This window comes from Vanacampus margaritifer, chromosome 8, assembly GCF_051991255.1.
Source record: "Vanacampus margaritifer isolate UIUO_Vmar chromosome 8, RoL_Vmar_1.0, whole genome shotgun sequence".
Classification (NCBI taxonomy): domain Eukaryota; kingdom Metazoa; phylum Chordata; class Actinopteri; order Syngnathiformes; family Syngnathidae; genus Vanacampus; species Vanacampus margaritifer.
This window is the reverse complement of record NC_135439.1, coordinates 7,193,037-7,218,412: the sequence shown is the minus strand read 5'-3', so window position 1 is coordinate 7,218,412 and position 25,376 is coordinate 7,193,037. Positions and strand designations below refer to the sequence as shown.

General features: G+C 40.7%; 2 protein-coding genes across 13 annotated transcripts in view; both read right to left on the bottom strand.

Annotated features, from left to right (window-relative positions):
- LOC144056049 (SH3 and cysteine-rich domain-containing protein 3-like) overlaps positions 1 to 12,145 on the bottom strand; it is a 31,022-nt gene extending 18,877 nt beyond the window's left edge. The window contains exons 1-13 of one of the 2 annotated variants that reach the window (XM_077572412.1): positions 11,203 to 12,145; positions 10,747 to 10,882; positions 10,543 to 10,621; positions 7,697 to 7,853; positions 7,506 to 7,603; positions 5,829 to 5,910; positions 5,246 to 5,343; positions 5,109 to 5,175; positions 4,904 to 4,956; positions 4,706 to 4,809; positions 4,573 to 4,624; positions 3,355 to 3,492; positions 3,166 to 3,266 (exon numbers count right to left, since the gene is read on the bottom strand). In XM_077572412.1, coding sequence (XP_077428538.1) covers positions 3,168 to 3,266; positions 3,355 to 3,492; positions 4,573 to 4,624; positions 4,706 to 4,809; positions 4,904 to 4,956; positions 5,109 to 5,175; positions 5,246 to 5,343; positions 5,829 to 5,910; positions 7,506 to 7,603; positions 7,697 to 7,853; positions 10,543 to 10,621; positions 10,747 to 10,763 — 1,044 coding nt within the window. In that variant the 5' untranslated portion in view covers positions 10,764 to 10,882; positions 11,203 to 12,145 and the 3' untranslated portion in view covers positions 3,166 to 3,167. Of the gene's footprint in view, positions 1 to 1,554; positions 3,267 to 3,354; positions 3,493 to 4,572; positions 4,625 to 4,705; positions 4,810 to 4,903; positions 4,957 to 5,108; positions 5,176 to 5,245; positions 5,344 to 5,828; positions 5,911 to 7,505; positions 7,604 to 7,696; positions 7,854 to 10,542; positions 10,622 to 10,746; positions 10,883 to 11,202 lie in introns of those variants that run through there. The other variant, XM_077572411.1, reaches the window with a different exon arrangement.
- A 1,277-nt stretch (positions 12,146 to 13,422) lies between these two features.
- The window catches only part of r3hdm2 (R3H domain containing 2), a 48,262-nt gene continuing 36,308 nt past the window's right edge, over positions 13,423 to 25,376 (bottom strand). For 7 of the 11 annotated variants that reach the window (XM_077572399.1, XM_077572400.1, XM_077572398.1 and 4 more), the window contains 13 exons: positions 24,073 to 24,308; positions 23,284 to 23,450; positions 22,887 to 22,985; positions 22,196 to 22,486; positions 19,915 to 20,050; positions 18,116 to 18,273; positions 17,848 to 17,987; positions 17,180 to 17,280; positions 16,580 to 16,749; positions 16,357 to 16,501; positions 15,111 to 15,205; positions 14,924 to 15,008; positions 13,423 to 13,773 (listed from right to left, as the gene is read on the bottom strand). In XM_077572399.1, the coding sequence (XP_077428525.1) occupies positions 13,433 to 13,773; positions 14,924 to 15,008; positions 15,111 to 15,205; positions 16,357 to 16,501; positions 16,580 to 16,749; positions 17,180 to 17,280; positions 17,848 to 17,987; positions 18,116 to 18,273; positions 19,915 to 20,050; positions 22,196 to 22,486; positions 22,887 to 22,985; positions 23,284 to 23,450; positions 24,073 to 24,308 (2,164 nt within the window). In that variant the 3' untranslated portion in view covers positions 13,423 to 13,432. The remainder of the gene's footprint in view (positions 13,774 to 14,923; positions 15,009 to 15,110; positions 15,206 to 16,356; positions 16,502 to 16,579; positions 16,750 to 17,179; positions 17,281 to 17,847; positions 17,988 to 18,115; positions 18,274 to 19,914; positions 20,051 to 22,195; positions 22,487 to 22,886; positions 22,986 to 23,283; positions 23,451 to 24,072; positions 24,309 to 25,376) is intronic. The other 4 variants (XM_077572406.1, XM_077572408.1, XM_077572407.1 and 1 more) reach the window with 1 other exon arrangement.

Sequence of the window (25,376 nt, the reverse complement as noted above, 5' to 3'; positions counted from 1 at the left end):
TCTGTCGGTACCCACTGCAGGGTGGATCCCGCTTCTCTCGCCAAAGTCAGCTGGGATAGACTCCAGTTACTTGCCACTCTAATGAGAACAAGAGTGATGGAAAATGAATGGATGATCCCTGGAATTGACTTGTAACCATTCCAGGGTGGATCCCGCTTCTATTGCCAGGAGACAGCTGGGATAGATTCCAGAGCTCTTTTATATATATATATTTTTTTTTTGCAGTTTTTTTTTTTTTTATATTATCTATCAGACAGACTTAGTTTCTTTTGTCACTATGCAAACATTTTTCTTTTTTTTGGGGGGGGGGGGGGGTTATAACAGACTATTTTTGTCATTTTAGTGTAGCATTTTAGTGTAGCATTTAGCATTTAGTAGCATAACAGTTCTGGCTTTAGATTGGCTAGTTAGCTTAGCATGACAATGTTTTCTGGCACAATTTTGTCCTGTTTATCTTACACTATCTTGACAGACATATTTTGTCATCTTAATTTACCTTTTTGTTGTTGTTGTTCCGTTTAGCTGAGTTTAGCTGGAAATCTGTTTTACATATCATCGTAAGAACACACATTTTATTTTTTCATCTTAGTATAGCGTTTCTTGGTTTAGCTCGGCTTGGTTAGCTTATTAGCTTAGCATGGCTGGGGTGACCGCAATCTTATGCTGCATTCGAGGAAAGTTGGAAATCTGATTTATCCGACGCAGATTGTTCTGGTTCATGCAGTCAGTACATATCACGTTGTGTTACGTGAAGTTACTTTTTTCAAAAAACGAAATGTATGTAATCATAAATAAAGAGATAAATATGTCTATAATTGTGTAAAGTATGTTTTGCCATTTATGGTCCGTGCCTCCACGGGGGTCGCCATTGTTGTGTGACATCAGATTGAAGCCGGTCGGTGAAGTCAGTACCAATTTGGCCCCGTTTTTACATTGCTAACAATAGAGTGACATTTATTTGTTTGTTTTAAAAAAAAAGTATTTGATTATCTTTTGTGGTGAGAAATAGTAATAAAAGGTTTTAGTCTATGAGACAGGAAGCAGTTCTGGCAATGTCCTGCTGAGTCGGCCAAACATTTCTCAACCAGTAAAATCAATAAGAGTCTGCCAGGCAGAGAGAATCTCTAATACAGTTATTACTTTTCATCACATGAGGGTTTTGTAAATATGAAATGTTCAGGGTGACACACGCAGCATGAAGCGGCAGCACTCCCACAAATTGATAACATTGTGTTTTAATTATCCTCACATTTGAATGTATTCAAGACATATGATGCATATTATGATAATTGGCAAACAAGCAATTCTATCAGCACATGAATGCATCATGCAAGCATAATCTCCTGGTATTTAATTAATAGGGGTGAGTAACAGTGCAATAACACGCTGATACATTTTGGTCCTGGTTGAGTTTGTCAAAATGTGGCGCAGGAGAGCCCTCTATTGGCTAAAAGAAACATTGCATGACATGCTTGTCAATGTGTTGACTAGTTTTGATAGGATGAGTTGCAAAAAAAAAAAAAGAAGGGGGGGGGGGGGGAGTAGATTACACAAATCTGTCCATTTTATCGGAACATGCAAGTTACCCCTTCCCATCCTTTGATTTTTTTTCTTTCTTCAAAATGCTACAAAAGAGAAAGCAAAATACTATTGCCGAGACATCTCGTGCATATCATTTCTAAAAGATGTCTGCTTAAGCAGGTTTGAGATATCCTGCTGTGTGGCATTAAGCGGAGGAGGTCGTTTTCTGGGACAGAAGTGACCCGTGTCCAAGGTCTACTTGCTGTTCCCTCCCCACAGATGAAGAAGACGTGAAGAGAGAAGAAGAGAAAACGGATTCGGGACACACGGCGACAACTAGAGCAAAGAGGCACCAAGTTGACCGTTTCGTTGGTATCCCGGTCTGTGCCGTTTCACCGGAATGCCATTCCCGTCATTCCACATGGCAAACGGGCCCCTCGGTGCTACTTGTTGTTAATTAATTAATTAATTAAGCCGCACATAAAACAGCTACCCAGCCCTCTGAAGGTCTTTAAATGCATCATATGAATCTGACAAATTTGTGCGGGTATTTTTTAACAAGGCCAATAAAAAAAATCTTATACATTCTGGACATGATTCAGATTGTTTGGAATTGCTTTTCTGAATCTCTGAGAAGATAATTGAAAATATTTTTTTAATACAAAAATACCCATATCCAGGAATCCTGAGTTGTCTGCGAGCTCTGTTTTCTATGAAAGATAGGCTACAGCAGTCCACTGTTTAATGTTGAGTAGTAAAGTGGCCTATTGTTGTATGCAAGCAAAACAAAAATCCCTAGATTATTCTTGAAGCTACCACAAACCTTTCAGCTAGCCAGATAGCGAGCAAGGCAAGCCAGACAGTAAGCCAGATAGCTAGCTAGAAAGTCATCCAGACAGCTAGCTAGCTAAGAAAGTCATCCAGACAGCTAGCTAGCTAGAAAGTTAGCCAGCTAGCTAGCCGGCTAGAAAGTTAGCCAGCTAGCTAGGCAGCGTAAATATTTTCCGTGCGTAAATGTTAGAAGTACATTTATTTTCAGCTAAAAACATTTTCTAAGTACACTTGAACTCAAAATGTTGGCTTAAATTCTGTACCCTGTAAAAGTGAAAGGCCAATAGAATTACCTTAAAGCAATACAAACATTTCAGCTAGCTAGATAGTTGGTGCAAAAGATAATCATTTAGATGAACATTTTGCATAAATGTTTTTTTTTTCTCAGCTAAAAATATATCCAACAATGACAAAATCTCTCAAAATGTTGGCCTTAAATCTGTGTTTTGTTTTGACACAAAGCAAATCATTTGCTACAATGAACCACAACAAGATATCAAATGGACAAAAAAACATCTGTGGCTTTTAATACGGTAGCGTCTTAAATTAAGTTTCAGTTCTTTCATTTTCTTTCTAAGAACATCAATCAAACCACGCAGATAGAAATATCAAAGTCACATCCATTAAAGGCCAAAATAGTACATAGTTCTGACAAAACTGCTGCTACGTAGCATCAGTGCTAATCTCGTTGGTGGCACCCGTTGTGTATAAACTTTTTAAATTGATTGAAATTGCATTCATGTGAATGTGATATTAACGATGACTATTCATTTCAACGAGCCACTGTTAAACTATTAAAACAAAAAAAAACACCTTCAGATCTCCTGCAGTAAGTTGGCAGGGAAGAAGCCCAGCTTGCGTCCCGTGCTGACCTTCAGGTAACCGTTCACCTCATCACCTTTCTTCACCACAATCTGCACCCACACAATGAATTTGGTGCATCTCACACAATCTTCTTGGCCGCAAGTGTCATATTCTGTGTGTGTGTGAGAAAGTCTTCACCTGGTCTTTCTTCAGTGTAATCTGGCCCATCTCCCTGTTGCCAACAAAGGAGCGTGTCACCTTGTACACTCGCTCTCCGGCGCGTACTCGGATGATGTAGTTGGCTGGGATGAAGCCCGTCCTGTCGCCTATCTTCCCCTGACGGGAGACAAATTTTAGCCCGAGACGCAAAGGAAAGTTGGTGAAGATGTATCGTTTTATATTATTTATCCATTTTCCACAATTTAGAGATCCGTCCGTCCGTCAGTCCGTCTTCTTCCGCTTATCCGGGGTCGGGTCGCGGGGGCAGCAGCTTTAGCAGGGAAGCCCAGACTTCCCTCTCCCCAGCCACTTCAGCCAGCTCATCCGACGGGACCCCAAGGCGTTCCCAGGACAGCCGAGAGACATAGTCTCTCCAGCGTGTCCTGGGTCGTCCCCGGGGCCTCCTGCCGGTAGGACATGCCCGGAACACCTCCCCAGGGAGGCGTCCAGGAGGCATCCGAACCAGATGCCCGAGCCACCTCAACTGGTTCCTCTCAACGTGGAGGAGCAGCGACTCGACGCTGAGTCCCTCTCGGATGACCGAGCTTCTCACCCTCGATTTTTAGATCTCAATTTAGAGATTCCCGAGATTATTTATTTATTATAATTTAACTCTTTGACTGCCAGACGTTTTCAGAAAAGGGATGCCGTGGGTGCCAGCCGATTTTAAGCATTTTGACTGATCTTTCAAGGTCCATAGAAAATTATGTGTTTGGACTATGGAAACACACATACTACCAAATAAAAGATTGGACTCTCATCTTTCATCAGAAAAAAAAGTTTGTTTCTACCTTATTCCGTTTTTCAGTAATCAACAATAGAAAATGGTTAGTTTCACCTCTGTTTTGAAACAAACGTCTTTTAACGTCTTTGGCACTCCTCCATAGGATTTTACTAAACGTTATTTAACGTTTTTGGCAGTCAAAGAGTTAAGCAGCAAAAAAAAAAAAAAAGGCAGCGATTGGGTGTTAGGGGCAAGTAAGACAGTGCCCCACCAGATCCGGCAGAGTTGGAAAAGTGTTTCTTCAGTTGGATTTTGAGGCTAAAAAAAAGTCACACAAGTTGAGTATAAAAAGTTGATTCTCACAAGAACAAACCCGAACATTCTCCGTGGAGAAAATGTATTCTCTTTAGGCAAAAATGAGTACCGGTATTTACAGTAGGTATCTCAAGGCACCATTTTGAGAACCTACTCACCCTCCACCACTCTTCATTGGAGTCATCGATCACTGTGATGCGGTCGCCGGCGCTAGGCAACAAACAGGATGTCATTGTTGACTCATTAAAAAAAAAAAAAATGACGTGCGAGGACATTTTACTGCACACTCACTGAACGTCCAAGTCATCTTTCTCAACAGCCTTGAAGCGGTACAGAGCCAAGTAGTAATGAGACTGACTGAACATGCCGATCTTCCCTGGCTGAGGCTTTTTACTCTGGCAACACACGAGAGAAATGTCGTCATCACATTTGTCGTTTTGTCCCTTTCCTAGATTAACTAATTGGCATGATCATTTTTGTCAGTCGAACCTTGTCATCCGCCGCTGGAGCCTTGTCTCCTCGCTTGTCTCCCTCTGAGCTAGCTAAAAACACACAAAATAGACTTTTATTATGACGATAATTTGCCAGTTTGCAATTTTTTTGTGATAACAGTTTGGCAAACAATGCTAATGGAATCAATTCACTTTGCCAATGATTCTGAACATTTGACAAATTAACCATAAACTTTAGTCACCCGCTTCGCTGCCGTTCTCCTGCTGTTTGGGCAGGGATTCGTCTTCCTCCATCATCATCATCATCATCTAAAACGAATAGCACGCTAGGACACCAATTATTGTACACAAATTGGATTGTACATGCGTCGACACTGACGTTCTTTTTGTCCTCTGAGCCTTTCTTGCGCTCCTTGTTGGCCATAATGACGCCGACGCGCAGCGTCTCAAACACGGGGTCGGTCCGATTCGACTGCGCTGGCGAACCAAAATCATCCAACCGACGAGAAGGAAACACAAATGGAAAAGCATAAGACTAAAAAAATTTATTTAAAAAAAAGAAGACATTTGATTACAGTTTCTTCAGTTTGTTTAGCTTAACTCTTTGACAGCCAAAAACGTTAAATAACGTTTAGTAAAATCCTATGGAGGAGTGCCAAAGACGTTAAAAGACGGGTTTTTTTTCAAAACAGAGGTGAAACTAACCATTTTCTATTGTTGATTACTGAAAAACGGAATAAGGTAGAAACAAACTTTTTTTTCTGATGAAAGATGAGAGTCCAATCTTTCATTTGGTAGTATGTGTGTTTCCATAGTCCAAACACATAATTTTCTGTGGACCTTGAAAGATCAGTCAAAAATGCTTAAATCGGCTGGCACCCACGGCATCCCTTTTCTGAAAACGTCTGGCAGTCAAAGAGTTAAGGATATTAGCTTAAGGATATTGCAGTCGTAGGACTCACAGAAGGGCAACAGCTGGGAGACGGTAGCATTTTGCTGGCTGCTGTACAGAGGAGAACTGTACGCTCTCCTGAAGCCTGGAGGCTGACAGACACATTCGCATGATGTCAAGCTTGGCCAAAGATACTGATGGCATCATGATATTTTTCCAATAATACAGCAATAGTAGCAATAGCATCTCGGGATTTTGCAAGCAATACTCATGATGGTATCACGATACTGACGGTATCTCGATAGTTTCCCAAAAATATTTAGTATTACAATACTTAAGCAGCATAAATTAGTTGATTAGAGGTGCAAATTTGTGGAACAATCACGAAAATTATATGAACTCAACTCATTCGCTGCCATAAATTGATGGGAAAAAAAGATGATGACTTCACTAGTTAACTCACGATTAATCACAAATTTTATGTCTGTTCTAAATGTACCATAAAAAGATTCTAGGTTTTCATACTCTTGTTAACAAAAGTGGAAAAAAATGTTGAACTAATCGAAATAGTTTAAATGAATTTTTGACGTCTATAGCCGTCAATGGCAGTGAATGAGTTAATGTGACAACTTCATTATTTTTTAGGAACAATGAATACCTTTAAAAGCTAATTTTCCCACTTTCTGTCGACTGAAGATGACATCACCGGTGCTGAGGAAGTAGGTACACCCGTTTTCTGGGTTTGGTTTGCAAATTAAGCCATGATTGGTGGTCGTTACCTACCGGTACTTCCTCAGCACAGGTGATGTCATCTTCAGTCGACAGAAAGTGGGAAAAAATAGCTTTAAAAGGTATTAATTCTAAATGAAAAATAAAAAAGTTATCAAATTCATTCTGGACAAAATATTAACTTCTTACTGCTGAAAATGGCTCAATAAGTCAAGTATCCCTTTAAAGTACTAAACTAATATGTAAACTAGGTATAAACAGTTTATTTTTATTTATTTTTATTAGCTTGACCATTTGGACAAATTCTTGCAACAACCTTACTTTTGTTGAGGAAAAAAATTGTTTTTTGTTTTACTAATTTAATTTAATTCAGTAATATCATTGGACAAATTCTTGCAACAAGCTTAATTTTTGTTGGGGAAAAAAAATTATTAAACAATTATTATAATAAAATATATGAATAATAAAAAATATATAATTATTTTTTAATTCATTTAATTTCAATATAATTATTACATTTGTGTTGGCGGTTTAAAGGTTACAAAACTTGATAAATGATATTGATAATGAAAGTATCCTGACAGTATCAAAACTGTTTGCCAAATATTGTCTCGTAATACTTTGCAAATGATACGACACGTGTCATGACACTTGGCCAGCAATACTGACAGTATCACAATCTTTAACACATTACTGATATTTTGATCAAAATTACTAACAGTATCAGGATACTTTGCCAACAACACACCCAGTATCACAATACCGGTATCATCGGGTTATTTTGGCAAAAATGTTGATCGTATAATTCCACTGTATCAATGATACTGATAGTATCATAAAACTCTTTAAATAATACTGACAATATCACAATACTCTGCCAAATTTATGTGATGTTATCAAAAAACTGACAGTTTACAACTATACAAAAATGATACATTGATAATGATAATATCAATATCATTTCAAATGTGCAGCTACGAGGCACTTGTATAAAAGTAATAAAGAAAAGAAAGCTCACAATTTTGCCAAAGCACCTCTGGAACTCCACGTAGGACTGACACTGGTGGTGGATGCTGGTTTTGCAGTTCTTGCAGCGCAATGCAAACTTGTTGTTTACTGGAGACAGAGAAGAAAATGTTTAAAAATAAAAAAATAAAATAAGGGAGCGCAATAAGTCAACGCTTGTAATGCACGAAGCCCGATACATACAAACGATCATGCGCGCGCACACGTCGCAGAACTTGGGCTTCTTGCAGTAGTGATCCTTGAACTTGTGCGGACGGTCGTTGATGGGTTTGATGGACTCCGGCGGGGGCGGCTCGTCTCGCTCCTCTTCCTCCACCTCCTCGTCGTAGATGAAGTAGACCTGCGCCACAACACACACCATTTAGTGAGATAACACTTTCTAAAAAATTATTAGCATCATTAGCAAATTTAATTTCCAGGGGTCCTTCAAAGAAAACATGTTTTAGAGATTTTGGATGATTGCTACCAAATTTCAACCCTATTAATAAGAGTCTAAAAAAGCCATGCTGTAAAACTAACAGGAAGTCGGCCATTTTAGGGCTCATTTTGGCCCTTCAATACTGATTTAAACCGCGTATACCAGACAGATGGGATGAGGTTAAATTGGAAAACTTTATGTGGGCGGATCATGTGGTTACATTTGGCTCAGTAATGCTCCCCACTCTGTGTCTATCTATCATGAGACCCACAAAAAAGTGGCTCGAGAATCGATGTACAAAAAGTCTGCCATTTTAGGTTGAAGCAGCCATATGAGAGCAATTGAGCCCCCATTTTAAGTCCAATTGTTACAAATTGGGAACAACCTACTTTGTAAACATACGCCCACAATGACCCTTGATTTATTTATTTATTTTCAATTTCAGCCTTAGAAGCTAGTTTCACTTGGCAACAACATGAACAGACCCACAAAAAAAAAAAGAGACTGGGAGTCAGCCATTTTGTTTCGAGGCAGCCATTTTGCCCCATTCCAGGTGTCCTTCAAAGTCTAACTTGTCATGGATATTTTTCTACCAAATTTGAATTACTTAAACTCACTCGCCAATGTGTGATGCTACATTGTGAAGACTTTTTATTTTCTTTGTGGTGTGTGGTCAGATAACGTTGGTGAAGATTGGCCGGGCAGCAAACACCCTCTACCCTCCCTTGAATTTGCTTAAAAAATAAATACATTTAAAAAAAAAAAACTGTTTGAATTTCACCTGGCAACATTTATTACAAGAAGAGCCACAAAAGTATTTTTTATTTTTTTTTTTAAATCATACCTGATAGAAAATCATTTTTATTTGAACCCACATACAGTATACTATACGCACGGTGACGCTAAATTGCAAAGACTTTTAGCAACACATCATATTAAACAGAGAACAGCGAGTGTCAACCTGCGTACATTCTGCTTACTGTCAGAAAATGAGTTCAAAAAGTAACTTTGTAGACTCGACACGCCACAGGTGGGACATCTTGAAAAGGCTTAGATCCCAAAATAGCTTTTGACTGCCAAGCGGCAGAATCCCCAAATGAAATCGAACAAAAGCTTTCCTAACGCTACTCCTAAATATACTGCTGCACTGATCGTGCAGGCAAACGCACATTTAGGCTTCAGACGTGAGCGGCCTCCAGCTCGCCGTCATTGTCAGGATTAGAGGTTGTGCTGCGCTCGTCAGGCAGTGGATTAGCACCGCAATCAGCGGTAATACAGCGCACCGTTCGCACATTATGCCGCGTGTCACTCGGCGACTCGATTCAGCTGTCAGCGTTCCTAAAGCCAGCGGCCACAATGGCTCGGAACATTCCGGAATGCCCCCCTCCGCCGTCCGCTCTGGAAAACTGCTCCCCAGTGGTAACAATAGGTGATGGCTCTTCCCAGTGTTCAAAGGTGGGGTGGCCATATGAAAAAAATACTGTGTCATGTGTCATGACATGTATTCTGCAGTATGTGTTCTTTTTTTTTAGGCCCGAAAAATCACCATGAAAATGTGACATTTTTGTACTTTGTAGCTTTTGTAAAGAATGTAAAGAATTAAAGAGTCATTGCTGATCCTTGTGGTGTTAGCCTTGACCACCAGGGGGCAGTATAATACCTACAAACTACCATACAATTAAATATGTTGATATAAAAGCAGAATAACAAAAAAACTTACAGTATTAGTCATTTTTTGCAGAGGATAAAGAACACATGCATCTTAGTTTTGTTGGATGTTATGTTTGCATGTGTTGCTACAATTTGTGTTGAAATCTAAATCGTTTAAAAGGTTTATTAGTACCACAATATTGATGCTCGTTTGGTTAGCCTGTCAATGGTGTTTACCATTATGCTTTAACATTTTAAGTTCAAAATATTACTATAGTACTGTGCACGGTTATTTTAGTTAACGAAACCTAACAAAAAAAACAAAATCAAAAAAACAATTTCATTAACAAAATAAAATAAAAACGAAAACGCTATAATTATAGCCAAAATGTCCATCGTTTTAGTCTTTGATACCATTATTAATTTAATGCATGAGCCTTTGGGGATGATTTTAAATGTGATGTTAAGTCGATTTTTTTAACTGGAATAAGGACGTTTGAAAGTGTGTCACACAGAAGTGACGTCATCTAGCAGCAGCCAATAGAAAAGCACTTTCAGATGACGTCGCTCCTGGGCGACAATTTTGCGTGCTTGACTTTTGCCTTAAATAGCTCGGCTTGCCTGCTTTTTTTTTTTTATTTAACTCAGCCGGAATGCAAAACTAGGTAAAAAATGTGTTACTTTTTTCATTTTACGATGGTGTTTATTAAATATTGCTCACAAATAATACACATTTAAAAAACGTAAACTGATAATGAAACTAAATAAAACTAAGCTTTTTTTTTTTTTTTTAATAACTAAAACTAATAAGAACTAACAGAACCACCCTGAAAACTAATTAAAACTAACCAAATTTTAAAAAAAACTAAGCAAAATGAAAATTCCCAAACTATAATAACCCTGGTACTGTATATACTTTACTTGGGACATCTGAATAAACAACCCATGCAATATGACTTACCGTGTTATCCTCCTCTTTCACCACATTATCCGGCAGAGGGGGGTTGTCATGAATATCCACTGATTCCTTGTCATCCAACCTGTCAACGTCACATAGCAAAACATCACAGAGGCATTAAAAAAAAAAAAAAATGCAGCACGGACAAATTCCACCATAGTAGATCAACAGATTTTATAATAACTATTATTGTGAACGTGTACTCACGAGTCGTAGTTGGCCATCGTGCACAGTTGAGGTTTTGGGTCCAAGATGGACTGAAATGCTGAGGTTTCAGGTCATAGAAGTATCAGAAGGGTGCGGTACTAGGTCCAAGAAGTACCAAAAACTGAGGCTTTGGGTCCTAAATTATGAGAAGCGGAGTATTTTGGTACTGGAAGAACAAAAGTTTACGTTTTAGGTATCAGATGTACCAGAAGCTGAGGTCTGGGAGTCACCGCACACGCAAAATTATTTCAAACAAAATAGGAACAAATATATGTGTGATCATGAAGAAAATCTATCAAGATTGTACAGGAATATTTTTTCCCCACCATTATAACGTCACGGTGATTTTCCTTGTAAGAAGGAAACCACTCAGATTACTCCGTCGAAAAACATACAGCCATGCAACACCAAAAACATCTAAAAACTGTAACCAAAAAAAAGATAGAAATGACTTACAAGCACAATGTAGTTGATTAAGCTAACCATGAATGTTGAACTCCTCACGATTCTGTCTGGCCGTCGTTTCCACGTCCGAGGTTCCGAATGAGACTCCCAACAGGTGGGAGATTGGGAAAAGAAATACCAGCATGGCCAGTCCCGGCCCTTCCCAGCCCAGCCCGACTCTCCATGTGTGACAGTTTGGGACAGCTGAGCACTTGAAACGCTTTGAAAGGCTCTCCCAGCTGAATGGTAAAGAATTGCACAGCTACCCCAATTGCGCCCGGCCCTAATATAACCACTCATTTAAGAAGATGAGCACAGAGGATCTCCCTAGTACATTGCATTGTAGAAAAACACATTATCAAACTCAATTTCTATATTATCAACGTTGGAAAATGTCTTTTTAATTAAAGTTTGGATTTTAATTCATTGCACTCATAATCCCCTTCAGGGTAAATTCAAGGAATGGGACACAAGAATGTTCTGATTTTGACGCTTCTGTGTGTAAGCTACGGCTTTTAGCACCTTGTTATCTTGCTGACTTCGTGGTACCTTGTGTCCCATCCTGAGCCTGACGCTCACAATATGCTGGTCTTTTGGTGAACAGACATCTTCCAACACATTCTAGAGTATGGGCTCAAGTACTATAGAATGCCAAACATCATATGCCTCACCCTGATTTTGTCCTGTTTTGCTGCCATTTCCCCTATTTCCGTTTTTATTTCCCCACTCCTGTCCTGCTCAGTGGCGATGAGTGACATGAAGCTGTTGCCATCAGAATTCTGCAGAAGTGAGATAGCTGCTAAAGAAAACAACTTCCCCGTGGGCACCTGTGGCGCTTTTCATTTCATTAAATGTACTCCCATGCTGCTTTAGCTAACATTGCAAAGCATCCTACCGTGTGATAAATGGTTGACCACTTGGCATTACTGTATTGCAGCCTGGTCTCATCCGTGATCCCTTCTCAAAATGTATTTTTTTTTTCTTCCTCGCCTATAATGACCTAAATGAGGACAATTGCTATCAAAAATGCTTTTCTCACCTAATGGAAGCTGCGACAGGCTCCAGCTCGCCCGTAATGCCAATAAAGACAGGCAGTACAGAAACATGGAGGGATCTCAACAGGAAAAAAACAACAACATTGTGTGTACCAGGATGGTGTCACGAGTGTTGAAGAGAGAGTAGGAGACAGGACCGCAACCAAGTAGCCGGACAGCTGAACCTGTACGCACTGAAGAATAATAAAAACACACCAAGCAATTCTTTCTTTGATTTTTCACCTTTTATATTTTTAAAAACAAACAGAAAAATAACAGATTAAATAAAATTTACAGTAGACATATGCAATCATTGTGCACTTCAACTACATTTTCTGATACTTTCTGCACAGCTGTCAACAAAAGAACGCAAACACAACGTGGTTGGGGGAGGGTACTTGGACGTTGTGGGAGAGGACAGTAAAGAGGGGCTATGTGGGGAATAGGAGCAGGGGATGAAAAGGGAAGGAAGGAAGAAAAAAAAAAAGGCAAAAACTTTTTTTCACTCGTGGGAGGAGGGAAGAAAAAAAAAATCACTGAATATATAGATTTCTTTATTCCTTACATCACTTATATAAATATATTGACCCCTCTCCCTCCCCCGAAAAGAAGAGCGCAATACAGAACCCCACAACAGCAGTAAGGCAAACAGAAAGCGAGAGAAGAGCGAGAGACAGAGAGAGAGAAAGAGCAGCATGAGACATGGCGAGATGGACTCGAGAGAGTGCGTAAATCGGCGAGGTGGCGGAAGATGACGGCAAAAGCGCTGGGAGAAGAAAGGACGCAAAGGTGGAGGACGAAGAGGTTCGGCTGAGGTCGAATGTCCAGTGTGTTTTCTTTTTTGTGTGCTACGTGACCCTGTTGTGAGTGCATGTATGCGCGTGTGTCCTGTAGTGCGTGAGATCGCATTTCCCGTGTGATGGCAGCACAAATTTCAAGGGTGAAACGCATGCTTGCGTGTCCCGTGTGCTCTTCAGCTATATAAATACAAAAAACGAGGAATAAAAACCAACGACGAAATCATAATCGAAAGCAAACACCGACCACCTCAAGATTCACACCTTCCCTTTTTATACATTTGACACGTTTGTTTATTTTTTTTTTCCTTTGTAATTGTACACCAAGAGCAGTGCCCCACCCCCCCCACCCCCGTGACCCACCTCAGTCCTCCGTCCTTTTCCCGCCGCGAGTCAGCGCGTGTCGTCCTCTCACTGAGAGCTGGCTCTCTCCAGCACGCGCAGGTCATAGTTCTTTTTGGCGGCCCTCAGTTTGAAGAGGCCTGCCGCGCTGTTGTTCAGTTTGAAGGAAGCACTCTGTGCGGCCATGGTGCTGGGGAACACGGCCACCACCGTGTACAGGTGGGCCGGGTCAATGCAGCCGCTCGCCATGCCCGCGGCCCCGGCGGGTCCGCAGCTCCCCCGGCCTCCATGAGGCTCCTTCAGCCACTGGATCTTGGCGCCGCACAGCGACAGCTGGTTGAAGAGCTTTTCGGCGTCTGGACGCGAAATCCCTTCGGGCAGGTCCGTTACTTCCAGCACGCGACTCACCACTGAGGCACGAGCAGATGGAGATGGATAAAGAGACAAGTGAGAGGTTAGCGGGCCTCGCTGCTCACTAATATCTCGGGTTTCCTCTCAACAGACAATCGGGCGGAATTTGACATATCAAAGTGTATACAGGCCCGTTTATTGGATGGCTTTTAAAGATTGCAATGCTGTGTGAGGTCAATTCAGAGTGATTTTTCTTCATAGGTCTGCTTCAGATCTACATTAAAGGGATACTTGACTCAATGAGCCATTTTCAGCAGTGATACGTTAGTATTTTGTCCAGAATTAATTTGATAAGTACATTATTTTTCACATACAATTAATACCTTTAAAAACGAATTCTTCCACTTGCTGTTAACTGAAGATGACAGCACCTGTGCTAAGGAAATAGGTAACGACCAATTATGGCTCACCTGTTTTCTGGGTTTGGTTAGCAAACTGAGCCACGATTGGTTGTCATCTTCAGTCGACGAGTGAAAAAAATAGTTTTTAAAGGTGTTAATTCTACATGAAAAATAATGACGTTATCAAATTCATTCTGGACAAAATATTAACTTTTTACTGCTGAAAATGTCTCAATGAGTCAAGTATCCCCCCTCAAAGGGGAGGGGGACTACAATTCGGTAATGGTTGCCTCTCTTAATGACACAAAAATGCTTTACTTATGCCCACTCCAACCTCTGAAAATATCAAAAATAACTGGTGGCAGCATTTTGAATTTTATGGGCATTAAACATTTTTCACACCACGCCACAGTTGTGCTCATAAATTTACATGCCCATAACTTATGAGCGCAACTGTGGCACGAGAAAAACTTCCTATTATTATTATTATTATAGCTCTCAATTGGCACAAATAGTGATATAGAGGACAAACTTAAATGTTTTTTTTTGCCATTTCTACAAATCATGTGTTAAAACTGTTTTGTTTTTATTTAGACCTGTGAATTGATTGTATTTGATGACAATGCCTACTGCATGGTGACATCAGAATGTGTGCTGGTAGGTTTCCCCACTTTGGATTTTCTGATAAAGTGTAGTCTTTAGTAGTTATTTACCTGGCTGGACCCGCATTTTAAATTCAACGTAATCACTTTAGCCTTGTGATCAATTAACCATTTTGCCACAAGACCTCTCAGGCAATCAAACTCACCAACATCGGTTGTGCCGAGATCAGTGGATGCAGATTTGAGCGTTTGCTTCTTCCCTCGTGCACCGTGTTTCATGACTCCTTGGCCCTGAATTTGACATAGAATGGATTGCAGGATTGCAGTTAGGACATTAGGTGGCAGTAAACATAACATGGGGAGTTCAAGTATCCCAAGTAAGACAGGCCTGACCTGATGGGAGTTGTATGACGACTGGCCATGCATGAGCTGAGGAGGACACAGGCTGTACTGGAGGGGCTGTCCCAGTAGAGAGTAGCGTCCGTCACCTGAACACAAGTTCAAAGTTCAAACACAACAATAAGTGGTTTACTGTAGAAAAAATAGTCACAGGACACTTTATTAGGTACACCTGTTCACAACGAGAGACAATGTAAGAACTGTCTGACTAAACAGTTGATATTAATTTTCACTTTTGATTTACACTGTGAGAGAGATTTTAAATATTAATTACTGTGATAATTGTAATATTTCAATAATCCCGGAACCAATCCAATAGAGTAAGGCTATTGCCAGCACTATCCATGCGTAAATATAGGTCCAAGTGTAGATGAGGTAACCCAATTGCTGTGAACAGTATGTTTAAAGTGGCACAATGCCAGTCATGTGACCCAGTGAGGTGACATGACAGCCTATTGGTTTAGTCATTCCTATAAAGTGATAGGGGGAGAGGGGAAATAGGTGAAAGATCATTGCCTTTAGCAAATAGACCAAGTTTTCGAGTTCAACTATCACGAGATAAGCATGCATTGTGAAATTTTTGGCAGTTGCAAACTATTTAAACTCGGATACCTATTGGGATTTATTATGGAAAATTTACTTTTTAAAATGTTTGTATACAAATTGCTCGGTCTCTAAAGGGCCTGTAAAGTGTAAAACAACAAAGTTGTTTTTTTTGCTATATGCTCCATATTTCTGAAAATGTTTATAAGCAAGCGGCTCTGAATTTTGCTGAATTAAAAAAAATCCCAATTCTATGTCATAGTCTCTACAGCCGCAAATAGTCATTAAAATTCTTTCTAGTCCATTATAAAATTAAACAAAAATAGTTTGCAAAATCACTAAATATAGCATTTAATTTGACAGCAGTGACTAATCCTCACTTTAATTGCATGACCTAGCTCTGCCCCGGTTGTCACGGAAACAAAAAACTGTACTCAGATTTTGAATGAGACAGAACTAACCTCCATCCACCATCCAAAATAGAAAGATTTCAACCAGAATGTGACAAATGGGAATAAGTGTGCTGTAATTCTTTATCCTTTGTCTGTTTTGAAAGCAGAATGTAAATAAGACCTCTTATCAAGACACCTGGTAACTGTTTTAATTGCGACAAAAATGCCAAGTCTTTAAGCTATAAAGTATAATAAGTGTGTGTTAGTGCAGTGCTGAACATTGAACCTTGGACCATCCTGCTCACCTGGAGCCGTCCCACCTGGACGTGGAAACTGGGGAATGAGGGGTAATGGTCCCAGGCCTGGACAGACGCTGCTGACGCTGCCGGAGGGAGACGGGGTGGGAGACTGAGTTGGAGAGGTCAGCGGACTCGTCAGTTGGGTGCTGGCCTGCATACAAACAGGAGAACATACACAAGATGAGAATGACCGCGAGACGTGCGAGAGCTTCACTTGACTTGTCGAAACCTGTGGAGTGTTGTCAGCTTTGTAGAGCTCTCCCGGCTTGCTGGGTCTTGGCTCGATGCTGTAGTACTTGCATGGGTTCCACTGGACCAGTGGAGGATTCTGGGAGGGCTGTGGTCCATTAGGGACGCTGAGCTGCATTACCATGACTCCGGGACCAGGAGGCGGGACTCCTGATGACACAGACACATGTTCAATAAATTATCAATGTTGTAAATATTTATATTATACATATACAGTATATGACATTGTTCTCATGGGCTAAGACAACAATGCATCCGATACGTTCAAACGTGACTGATAAAAGTCCATGCTATTTTGATCCACATTCATTCACAGCCAAATGAGTGCAAAAGTCACTTGTGTTTTTTCAGGTTTTCCAAAAAGTCTTTAAATATTATCTATTGGCTAACAGTAGACCCCCTTTGATCCCTGTCTGAACTTTCCCCAGGTAAACCTTCACCTGGATTTTATGTAACCCCTGATATCAACCACAGTACTGGGTAAATAAGGACAAATTGGTCGAGACATCCACAAAGTGATGGTCACCCGTGTTCAATAACCAAAAAGGGCAACAATGTTAGATTGTTGCGGTCGTCTCACCTGAATATTGCTGCTGTAACTGTTGTGGGTTGCAGGGGGACGGTGATGGTGTGATTTGATACTGTTCAGAGCTGGCGGGCTGCAGGTAGCCTACTGATGGGCTGTGAAAAAAGAAATTATCATATTGTGAAAAATCTTTCATATAGTCACAATTGTAAAACATCAATGACTTTCATCCTATTGTTAGAAATAATGATTGTTATGTTACATAAAGCACAACCAAAAACATTAATCAAATTTGTCCAAATACTTCCAGAATCCAAATGAACATTCTGTGCTGTGTTTGACATATGACATCATTCAAGTGCAGTAGATCACATCACACCATTACATAACACAACTCCAACAACTTTAGGATTATTATATATATATCAACACAAGTGAAACGATGTGATGAATGCATTTTAGTATTTCAGTATTTCAGGGAAACCAATAAGAACTTCCCTTTATGGTTATTGCACTGCCAGATAAAAAAAACAAACACTTAATTTGTCTAATTAAGGGTATTTAATGCAGATAATTTGTTACTTTGACGACCAGCTGTACTATTTTGGAATGGTGTAATTGTATTTTTGCCCAGCAGGGGGCAATAGCCACAACCTACATGGAAACTTCTCAGGATTTGTATTTGCCTTCACAAACAGATGCCCACACAAGTGAATTTGTACCTTGTGCTGTTCTGTTGTGTGGGCGTGATAACACTGTAGTAAACAGGCATGGGGCCCTGGACCGACTGGCTGACAGGCACCATCACCTGCTGCTGGTACTGCTGCTGCACCACCTGCTGACTCTCGTTACCCACTGGCACCTAAACGACACATCAGGATCTCATAAAGCAAGCATCGGTGGATTTGCTGTTGCTGCCGTTTGGTTACGTGGCCATCACACATTTGAAGCCGTTTCATACATTCATATTGTGACCGTTAACAATGGTACCTGATAGGATGGCATCTGCGGGTACTGCACCATGATACTTTGCATTTGACTTCCGATGCCAGCTCTCTGCGAGTTGAGCAGGGCAGGGTTTTGCGGCTGCTGCACCCCCATCATGCTTTGATAGCTGGGCTGCTGGCTGGGCATCATGGTCTGCAGACCTGGGAACAGCAAACAAGAATTTCAAAGAGAGAGAAGAAAAAAAAATTAAATACCACGTAGATCTCTTGTTCAGTAAAGGAACAGGTAGTGTTGGGAGTTATAACGTGTCCATATATATATAACATGTCATTCAACACAATAAAAACAACAAGAAGATCTTGGAGCTGAAATATTAGCGGTTTAGCATCTTCTGTTTTTTCTCGAACTACACTTCCATCTTTGTATTTTCCTCCAATTTGGGTGTCTTGTGGCATCTTGCTGCTCTAACAGGTTAGTCTCGGCACGACACCAGACATGATTGTCGGGCGAAGATATCAAGCACAGACACACACAGAAAAAAGGTGCGTGTATTCCCCAAACTACATTTGTTTAAAGAATGACTGGCTTAACCCGTTAAGGCCTGCCAAAACATGCCTCTAAACGGGTGATTTTAGAGTCAAGTCCCACCCGAAAACCTGAACTCTTCTTGGAAACGCAACACAGGGATGTGATTTGACCAAAGTGAAATTATCTGAAAATTTAGCCGGGGGTCTGGGGGCCGCTGGCACCCAGCTAGGTAGAAGCCCCCCGGAGCTCATGGGTTTTCCGTGTTTTTCAGTACTTTCAATGCACTCACATGACAAAGAAATAGACAAAACAACAGCATAAATTTTCAATGTATATTGAACTATCCCATATAAAATGGCAGTTTTAGTCAACTCAAAATCAGTCACATTCAAAAACATTGGACTGCCTTTGCTTTTAAAAACTATCACTGAGAATATCATCATATCTAACTAATGTGATTACTAAGTTAACACATAAATAATGTTGAAGAGTTCAAATTTCATGAACAAATAATTGGATCATGACCAAATGAAAAGTAACTCATATTAGAGCATACCACAAATGTCTTTGTTATAGCAGAAGATGTTATCTGTCGGAGTCATGTGCATACACAATGAACTACTACTACTACAAAAAAAAAATAAAAAATAAAAATCGAATTTTTTTTTTTTGGGGGGGAGATAAAAAAAAAGCGGAATTCCGCGAATTAGTGAAAAAATCACATCCCTGAATATATTTCTTAACAATATGTCACTGTCGACTGGTTAAACTGATTCGAAGTCCTCCCGCGCCGTCGTCAATCGCGTCATTTATTTCATAACTCCCGCGAATCTGCGTCAGCCATGAATAATAGAATACAATTCCATGACATGCTACGAGGTCCACGTCGCCACAAAATGACGTATCCGCTCTCTTTAAGCGCTTTGAAAGGTAGAAGAGCGCTAGAGCGCTCCCGGCTTTAATGGTAGAAACGTGGTAATGCGCTCCCGGCCTTAATGGGTTAAAGAAGGGTGATTGGAAGCCTATGAGACGAGTGTCCCATTTTCTCTCAGCCAAATATCAAACAAGACAATGACCGTGAATCAAGGCCGCATTGACCAAAATCCACATGGATCTGGCAGATCATCATTTGTCAATAATTTCTATCAAACACATAAACTACCTCTGCAAAATAGAAATGAAACCAACTAGTGATATAAGGCGAGTGTGATTAAGGGCAAAGGTATCAAAAAAAAAAAAAAAAAGTATACACAAGCAAGCATTCTATGGATTTTAGGGTTAGGGTTAGGTAAGTGTTGAAATAATATACAGACCTGACTGCTGTGCAGGTTGAGGCATGGGCTGCGTGCGCTGAGCAGGGTAAGACACCTGGTGGGATATGGGCTGGGCCACACGGTACTGCTGGCCTGAACTGGGATATTGACCAGGGGGGTAATATGAAACTTGTATCTGAAGACAAAAAAACAAAAATGAACATAGACACTTTGCAGTCATATATACAAGCTATGTAAACTTAGTAGTTCTGATATCTGCAAAGGGAACCTTGAAGAGGTTAGCATTGGTACGCACTACACTTTATTTTCCTTGGTAAGTTTGAAAATGATTCCAAACAAAGACATTTTGCTTTGACCTTGTTTTGTGCTGGAATTATTTGATTAATCGTTGCAGCCTTAAATCACTTTTTTTTTTTTTTTTTTAAGAAAAACACTTTTAGGACATAAACTTCAAAGAATTATTATTATTTTTTTTAACTAAGTACGGCAGTAATGTATTCTTACACTGCTGCACAAAATCTCGTAGTTCATTACATGATGTTCATAACCTCGACGCTTTGAATAACACGTATCTTTATGTTGTAATAGTCAAATGAACCTGTCCAGGATACAAATCAATAGGATTTAGCAAATGTTGCAGTTTGACTTGCGTCTTATACAACGAGGCTAAAAGTGGCATATACAATTTCAAAATCAGACACCAGCAGGAATGCAGAGGGGAACGAGACTGTGAAAGGGGATCGATCTGTTCTTTCTGCACGAAAACATGCAGCCTTTTCTGAGGGTGCACCTGCCAATACCTCCACTCCTGTTACACTGGGGACTGCCCACACGTTGAACAACACAGGGCAAAGCTCTGTGTCAGTAAGAAGGGAAACTGCTCGTTTGTGTGTGGTACATTTTGTAATAAAAGCTTTAGGATTATTACAGACACTGCATTACTTTTCACCTGGATGCGGCACTATTGGCAAAGAGTGAGTGAGAGCCTACTGCTCCAGAATTAACCTATGCTTTTACCTAACACTTCCCATTACGCCCGCTGTCGCACGTTTAATGGCTTGTTTAGACAGCTCGCATCGAATAGAGTGCAATTACAACTTTATGGATTTGAGCTGCAGCAAAAAAAAAAAAAAAAAAAAAAAGCTTTACTGGGGGAGCGAACATTAGGAATGACGTAAGAGAAGTCATCACCACCGCTGCTACAATGGGAAAAATGTGACTGGCGGATATTACCGTGATATTCCAAATCAAAAAAACGATTGGGCAGTGATTTGCAACTACAGTGCTGCAGCACATTTGAGTTCCCCGAGATAAGGTGTGTCAAAGGAAAATTATCCAATTTCACACTTGCTTGGTCAGACAATTCTTTTTACTTCAAATTACAAATCTTCGTTTATCTATGCCAGTGACATCGAGTGCCAGGCAGAACAATTCAAAGTTCTTCTACTTGGTGGCAGAAGGTAACATTAACCAATGTTTCCCCTTGTTGGCATTCACTGAATTAAATACAGTAATGGCTTTCTGTGATTTTAGTATATTAGTCTAAATGTGGGTCCTTGCAGGTTTGGCCTAAGTACGTTAGTTTTAGGTTCATAGCTTAGTTTGCATTCGGGACAGTAACGGAACAAAACGCAAAAGGTGCGTACACATAGAAGTGCACATTTTCATTTTCATTTCTGGACTATAAGGCGCATCTGACTATAAGCCACGCTAGCTAAATTTGGGGTATACTCGAGTTTGTTACACATATAAGCCGCACCCGACTGTAAGCCGCAGGTGTTTTAATGTTACCGCACAGGTGGTTCCCGCTACTTTCTTTTCCATAACGAGAGCGCAAATTTTCTCGCTCTCTTTCTCTCTCTCCTACTGTATTTGGGCTCACTTGATTTTTTTTTGCTCTGCCTGACGCTCTTGTGCTTCCTTTATATTGCGCCCCCTTATGATCTGATGGATAAGCCGCACTTTTGTATTAGCTGCAGGGTCGAATGCAAGTGAAAAAAGTAGCGGCTTGTAGTCCAGAAATTACTGCACTGTAGAGGACTTATTTGACCTAAACTCTAATTTTAATATACGTATACAAGTCGCATCTGTGTACAAGTCGCAGGATCAACCAAATTAACAAAAACATTTGACTATTCCGAAAAATCCTGTAATTCATGAAACCAGTTTGCCAATCAGCTCCTTGTTGAAAAGCAACATTAGGTAAAAAGTAATGACATGGCTCAACAGATTAACATGTGCAATCAACGGTTTGGAGGAGGTAAAATTAACTTCACCTTTTTTTAAGTAATGTATGTTCTATCTATGATGAGTGACTTACCTGCTGGGGAGGAGGTGCCTGCATGTAGCCTTGTGGGGGCGGCGCCTGCATGACGGTCTGAGACGGAGGAGGCGGGGGAGGCGGAGGGTGGGGATGTGCCGTGGCAGGCTGATAGCCAGACGGAGGAGGCATGGGTTGGCCGGTGGTCGCCATGATGTAGCTGGTTTGAGGAGGGGGGTGCTGAGATAGGACAGTTGGAGGAGCCTGGTACAAGGGGGGCGGCTCGGGGTTCTCGCTGGAGCCCTGGCGGCTTAGCGTCATTTGGCTGAACTGCGGTGCCAGTTCTTCTCCCTAGGAAAAAACAAAGAAATATTACATTAAATCATGTGAATTTTTCTCATAATACTTTTATGTACTGTTCTGTTTAATTATTTCACTTAAATATCAATTTAAAATTTGAATGGGAATCAGTAATAAGAGTTTGTCTCTTAAATACAAGTACACATTTATCAATTAACATACAAAAGAATAATTTTTGTTTTTAAGTATTCTCTCCCCACATGTGACATAAGGAGCAATAAACATTGTACTATTTGAATGATTTTTTTTTGTAGCAAAGATAGGTTAATACCAGTATTTTTTTAGTAAGAGTAGAAGGTGAGAGTGTGTAGATGAATATAGCAGTTAGTTGATTGTTGTCTGAATGTGTCAGTCGAACAAATAGTGATGACGGCACAAATTGGGCAAGTACCATTGTGTACTGCTGGGGAGGAGAAACTGGCAGGAGAACCTGGGGGCAGGAGGGGCTGGAGTAGGAGACAGGCTGAGAGGGCTGCAGAGATGCTACGGGCTATACACGCGCACACACATACATGCATACACGCACCAACAGAAGAAGAGAGGAAGAGCACATCGAGAGAGAAAAAAGGTGTCAGAAGCAGGCAGAAGACAGAAGGAAATAAAGATACATGAAGACATTGGATACGTGGGTCAGATCACTGGAGAAAAGTTGTTAATGATAAGATGGATTGTTATGGAAAAACATTTGTTACTGAATGATTACGATCTTGAAAATCTCCAAAACCCTTTGCACAGTACAAATGGCAGCGAATTACAAGAACTCGTGTCAAATTTGTGTTGAGTCTCACCTGAGCGATGATGTGGTTGCCCATGGGGTGTTGCTGCGGGGTCGGCAGGAGGGCGGTCTGAGTCAGGGCCTGGGGCTGCGGCTGCTGAGTTGGGCAGGGGAGCAGGCTACGGCTGGACTGGGAGGCTACAGGTGGGGGACACACATCAGGACTGACTAGGGGCAGGCCTAGTGATGCAAAAAAGTACATCAAGGACACTTTTGCACATTTGTGAGCATGTACAGTGTAATGAGAAAAAAAATCATGTCTCTATTATCATTTTAAAGTGAGTATCAGTTTATTGGAAAACTGCGGGGATAATACAGTGAAGTGACTGCAATGCTAACTTACTTAAAAGGTTTTTGAGCTTTATATCCTACAGCTATTAGTCTAAATGTTACTGTCAGTATTTTTTTAAATTTAGTTATTTTGAGAGAATAATAAACTTACACAGTTATATAAGCTGTACACCGACTACTTTTCATTGTGTCAAAGTGTCATTTCTTCAATGTGCTCCCATGAAAAGATATAATTATGTGGCTAGCTGGGGCATGAGGCAGTTAGACTTCTTGTCCCTTACCTAATAATGTTCTGTCTGAGAACCTCATTAATCACCAACGTCACATTATATTATTCCCCAGAAATTGCTTATCATTGTGTTAATGCTAGTTTTTAAACAGAACAGTACTACTAATAAATCAAATGGCAATTTTCTTGATATTCAGATGATTGAACAAGACAAGCAAATCAAAGAAATTTTTGGGAAAACCTCCATTCGGTTTACAGTTGTGCTAAATGTTCTACACTTACCGGAGCGAGAGCCTTTGCAGCTTCCCTGCGAGCCTTTGTTGCTGCCGAGGCTGTCCCCGCGGGTCAGGATGGAGATGCCAGAGAAGCTGCTGGCCTTGGTGACGGGAGGCCGCAGCGTGCGGTTGGAGCTGTCCGAGTCGGTGCTGCTCCAGGGCCGCGGCTCCAAGCATTTCATGTCGCTGTCCGTGCTGCTCTGACGACTGCTGGACGCCCGGCTGGAGCTATCGCGGTTACCTCTGAGAGGAGACGCAAAAGGAGGGATGGGATGGAAAAAAAAAAAGAGGATTAAAAAAAAAAAGGGTTAAATACAGAGCCAGGAACGAGGAAGATGTAAACAGAAAATTAAGTTGAGAGTTTTCAAGTCAGAGTTGCGGGAAAACAAACAGGATGAAAGGCAGGTAAGAGCACGGAGGTCCAGTCAAGTCGTAAACAAGTACATCAGTACTGTGACCGTATGAGTTTTCGGGGTGAGGACTCAACACAGATGCAAAATACAAATCAGGCAATGAGCCACTTGACAAGAATTTTGATTTGAAAAGACATTCAACCACAAATCTCTCTTGAGCCACGCGAACACACACGCAAACAAACAAACCAGAAGAACACATGCATAGAAAGAAAAAAAAAAAAAAAGACGCTCCAGACTAACACCAGACTCTTTGACAGTGATGGAGGATGAGATGACACTTCCACAAACAATCCAAGACGGAAGGAAACAGCCACATAATGAATTGAACATGATGCAGACAGATAATGAATACAGTGGAATCTCAAAATCCGAAGCTTTTAAAAATATCTTATCATAGTAAGTGCTCCATTATCACCAGGTATGCTTAGTTCAGACCAAACACGAAATGTTGCACCCCCCCCCCCCCCCCCCGTGGGTCTTTTGTACTTTTGTTTGAACATCACTAGTCAATCTAGTGGCTGGTGGTTGTGTTGGCTGCTAAATGCTATCTTGGCTGACAGTTCAACAGTTGTAAACAAGCAATCCACTCAACCAGATACGCCAACTTCCGTGCTCCCCATCCCCCCCAGGTCTGGCTTGGACTTGAGGACTGAGATGCGAAACAATGATTGCTAATTAGGAAGTCAGTGCTTTGCTTCCAACATTTGAATTATTAGACAAGTCAAATTCTTATTATCATATACATATACTTATATCAGGGATGTGATTTGACCAATGTGAAATTATCTGAAAATTTAGCCGGGGGTCTGGGGGCCCCCCGGAGCTCATGGGTTTTCCGTGTTTTTAAGTACTTTCAATGCACTCACATGACAAAGAAATAGACAAAACAACAGCA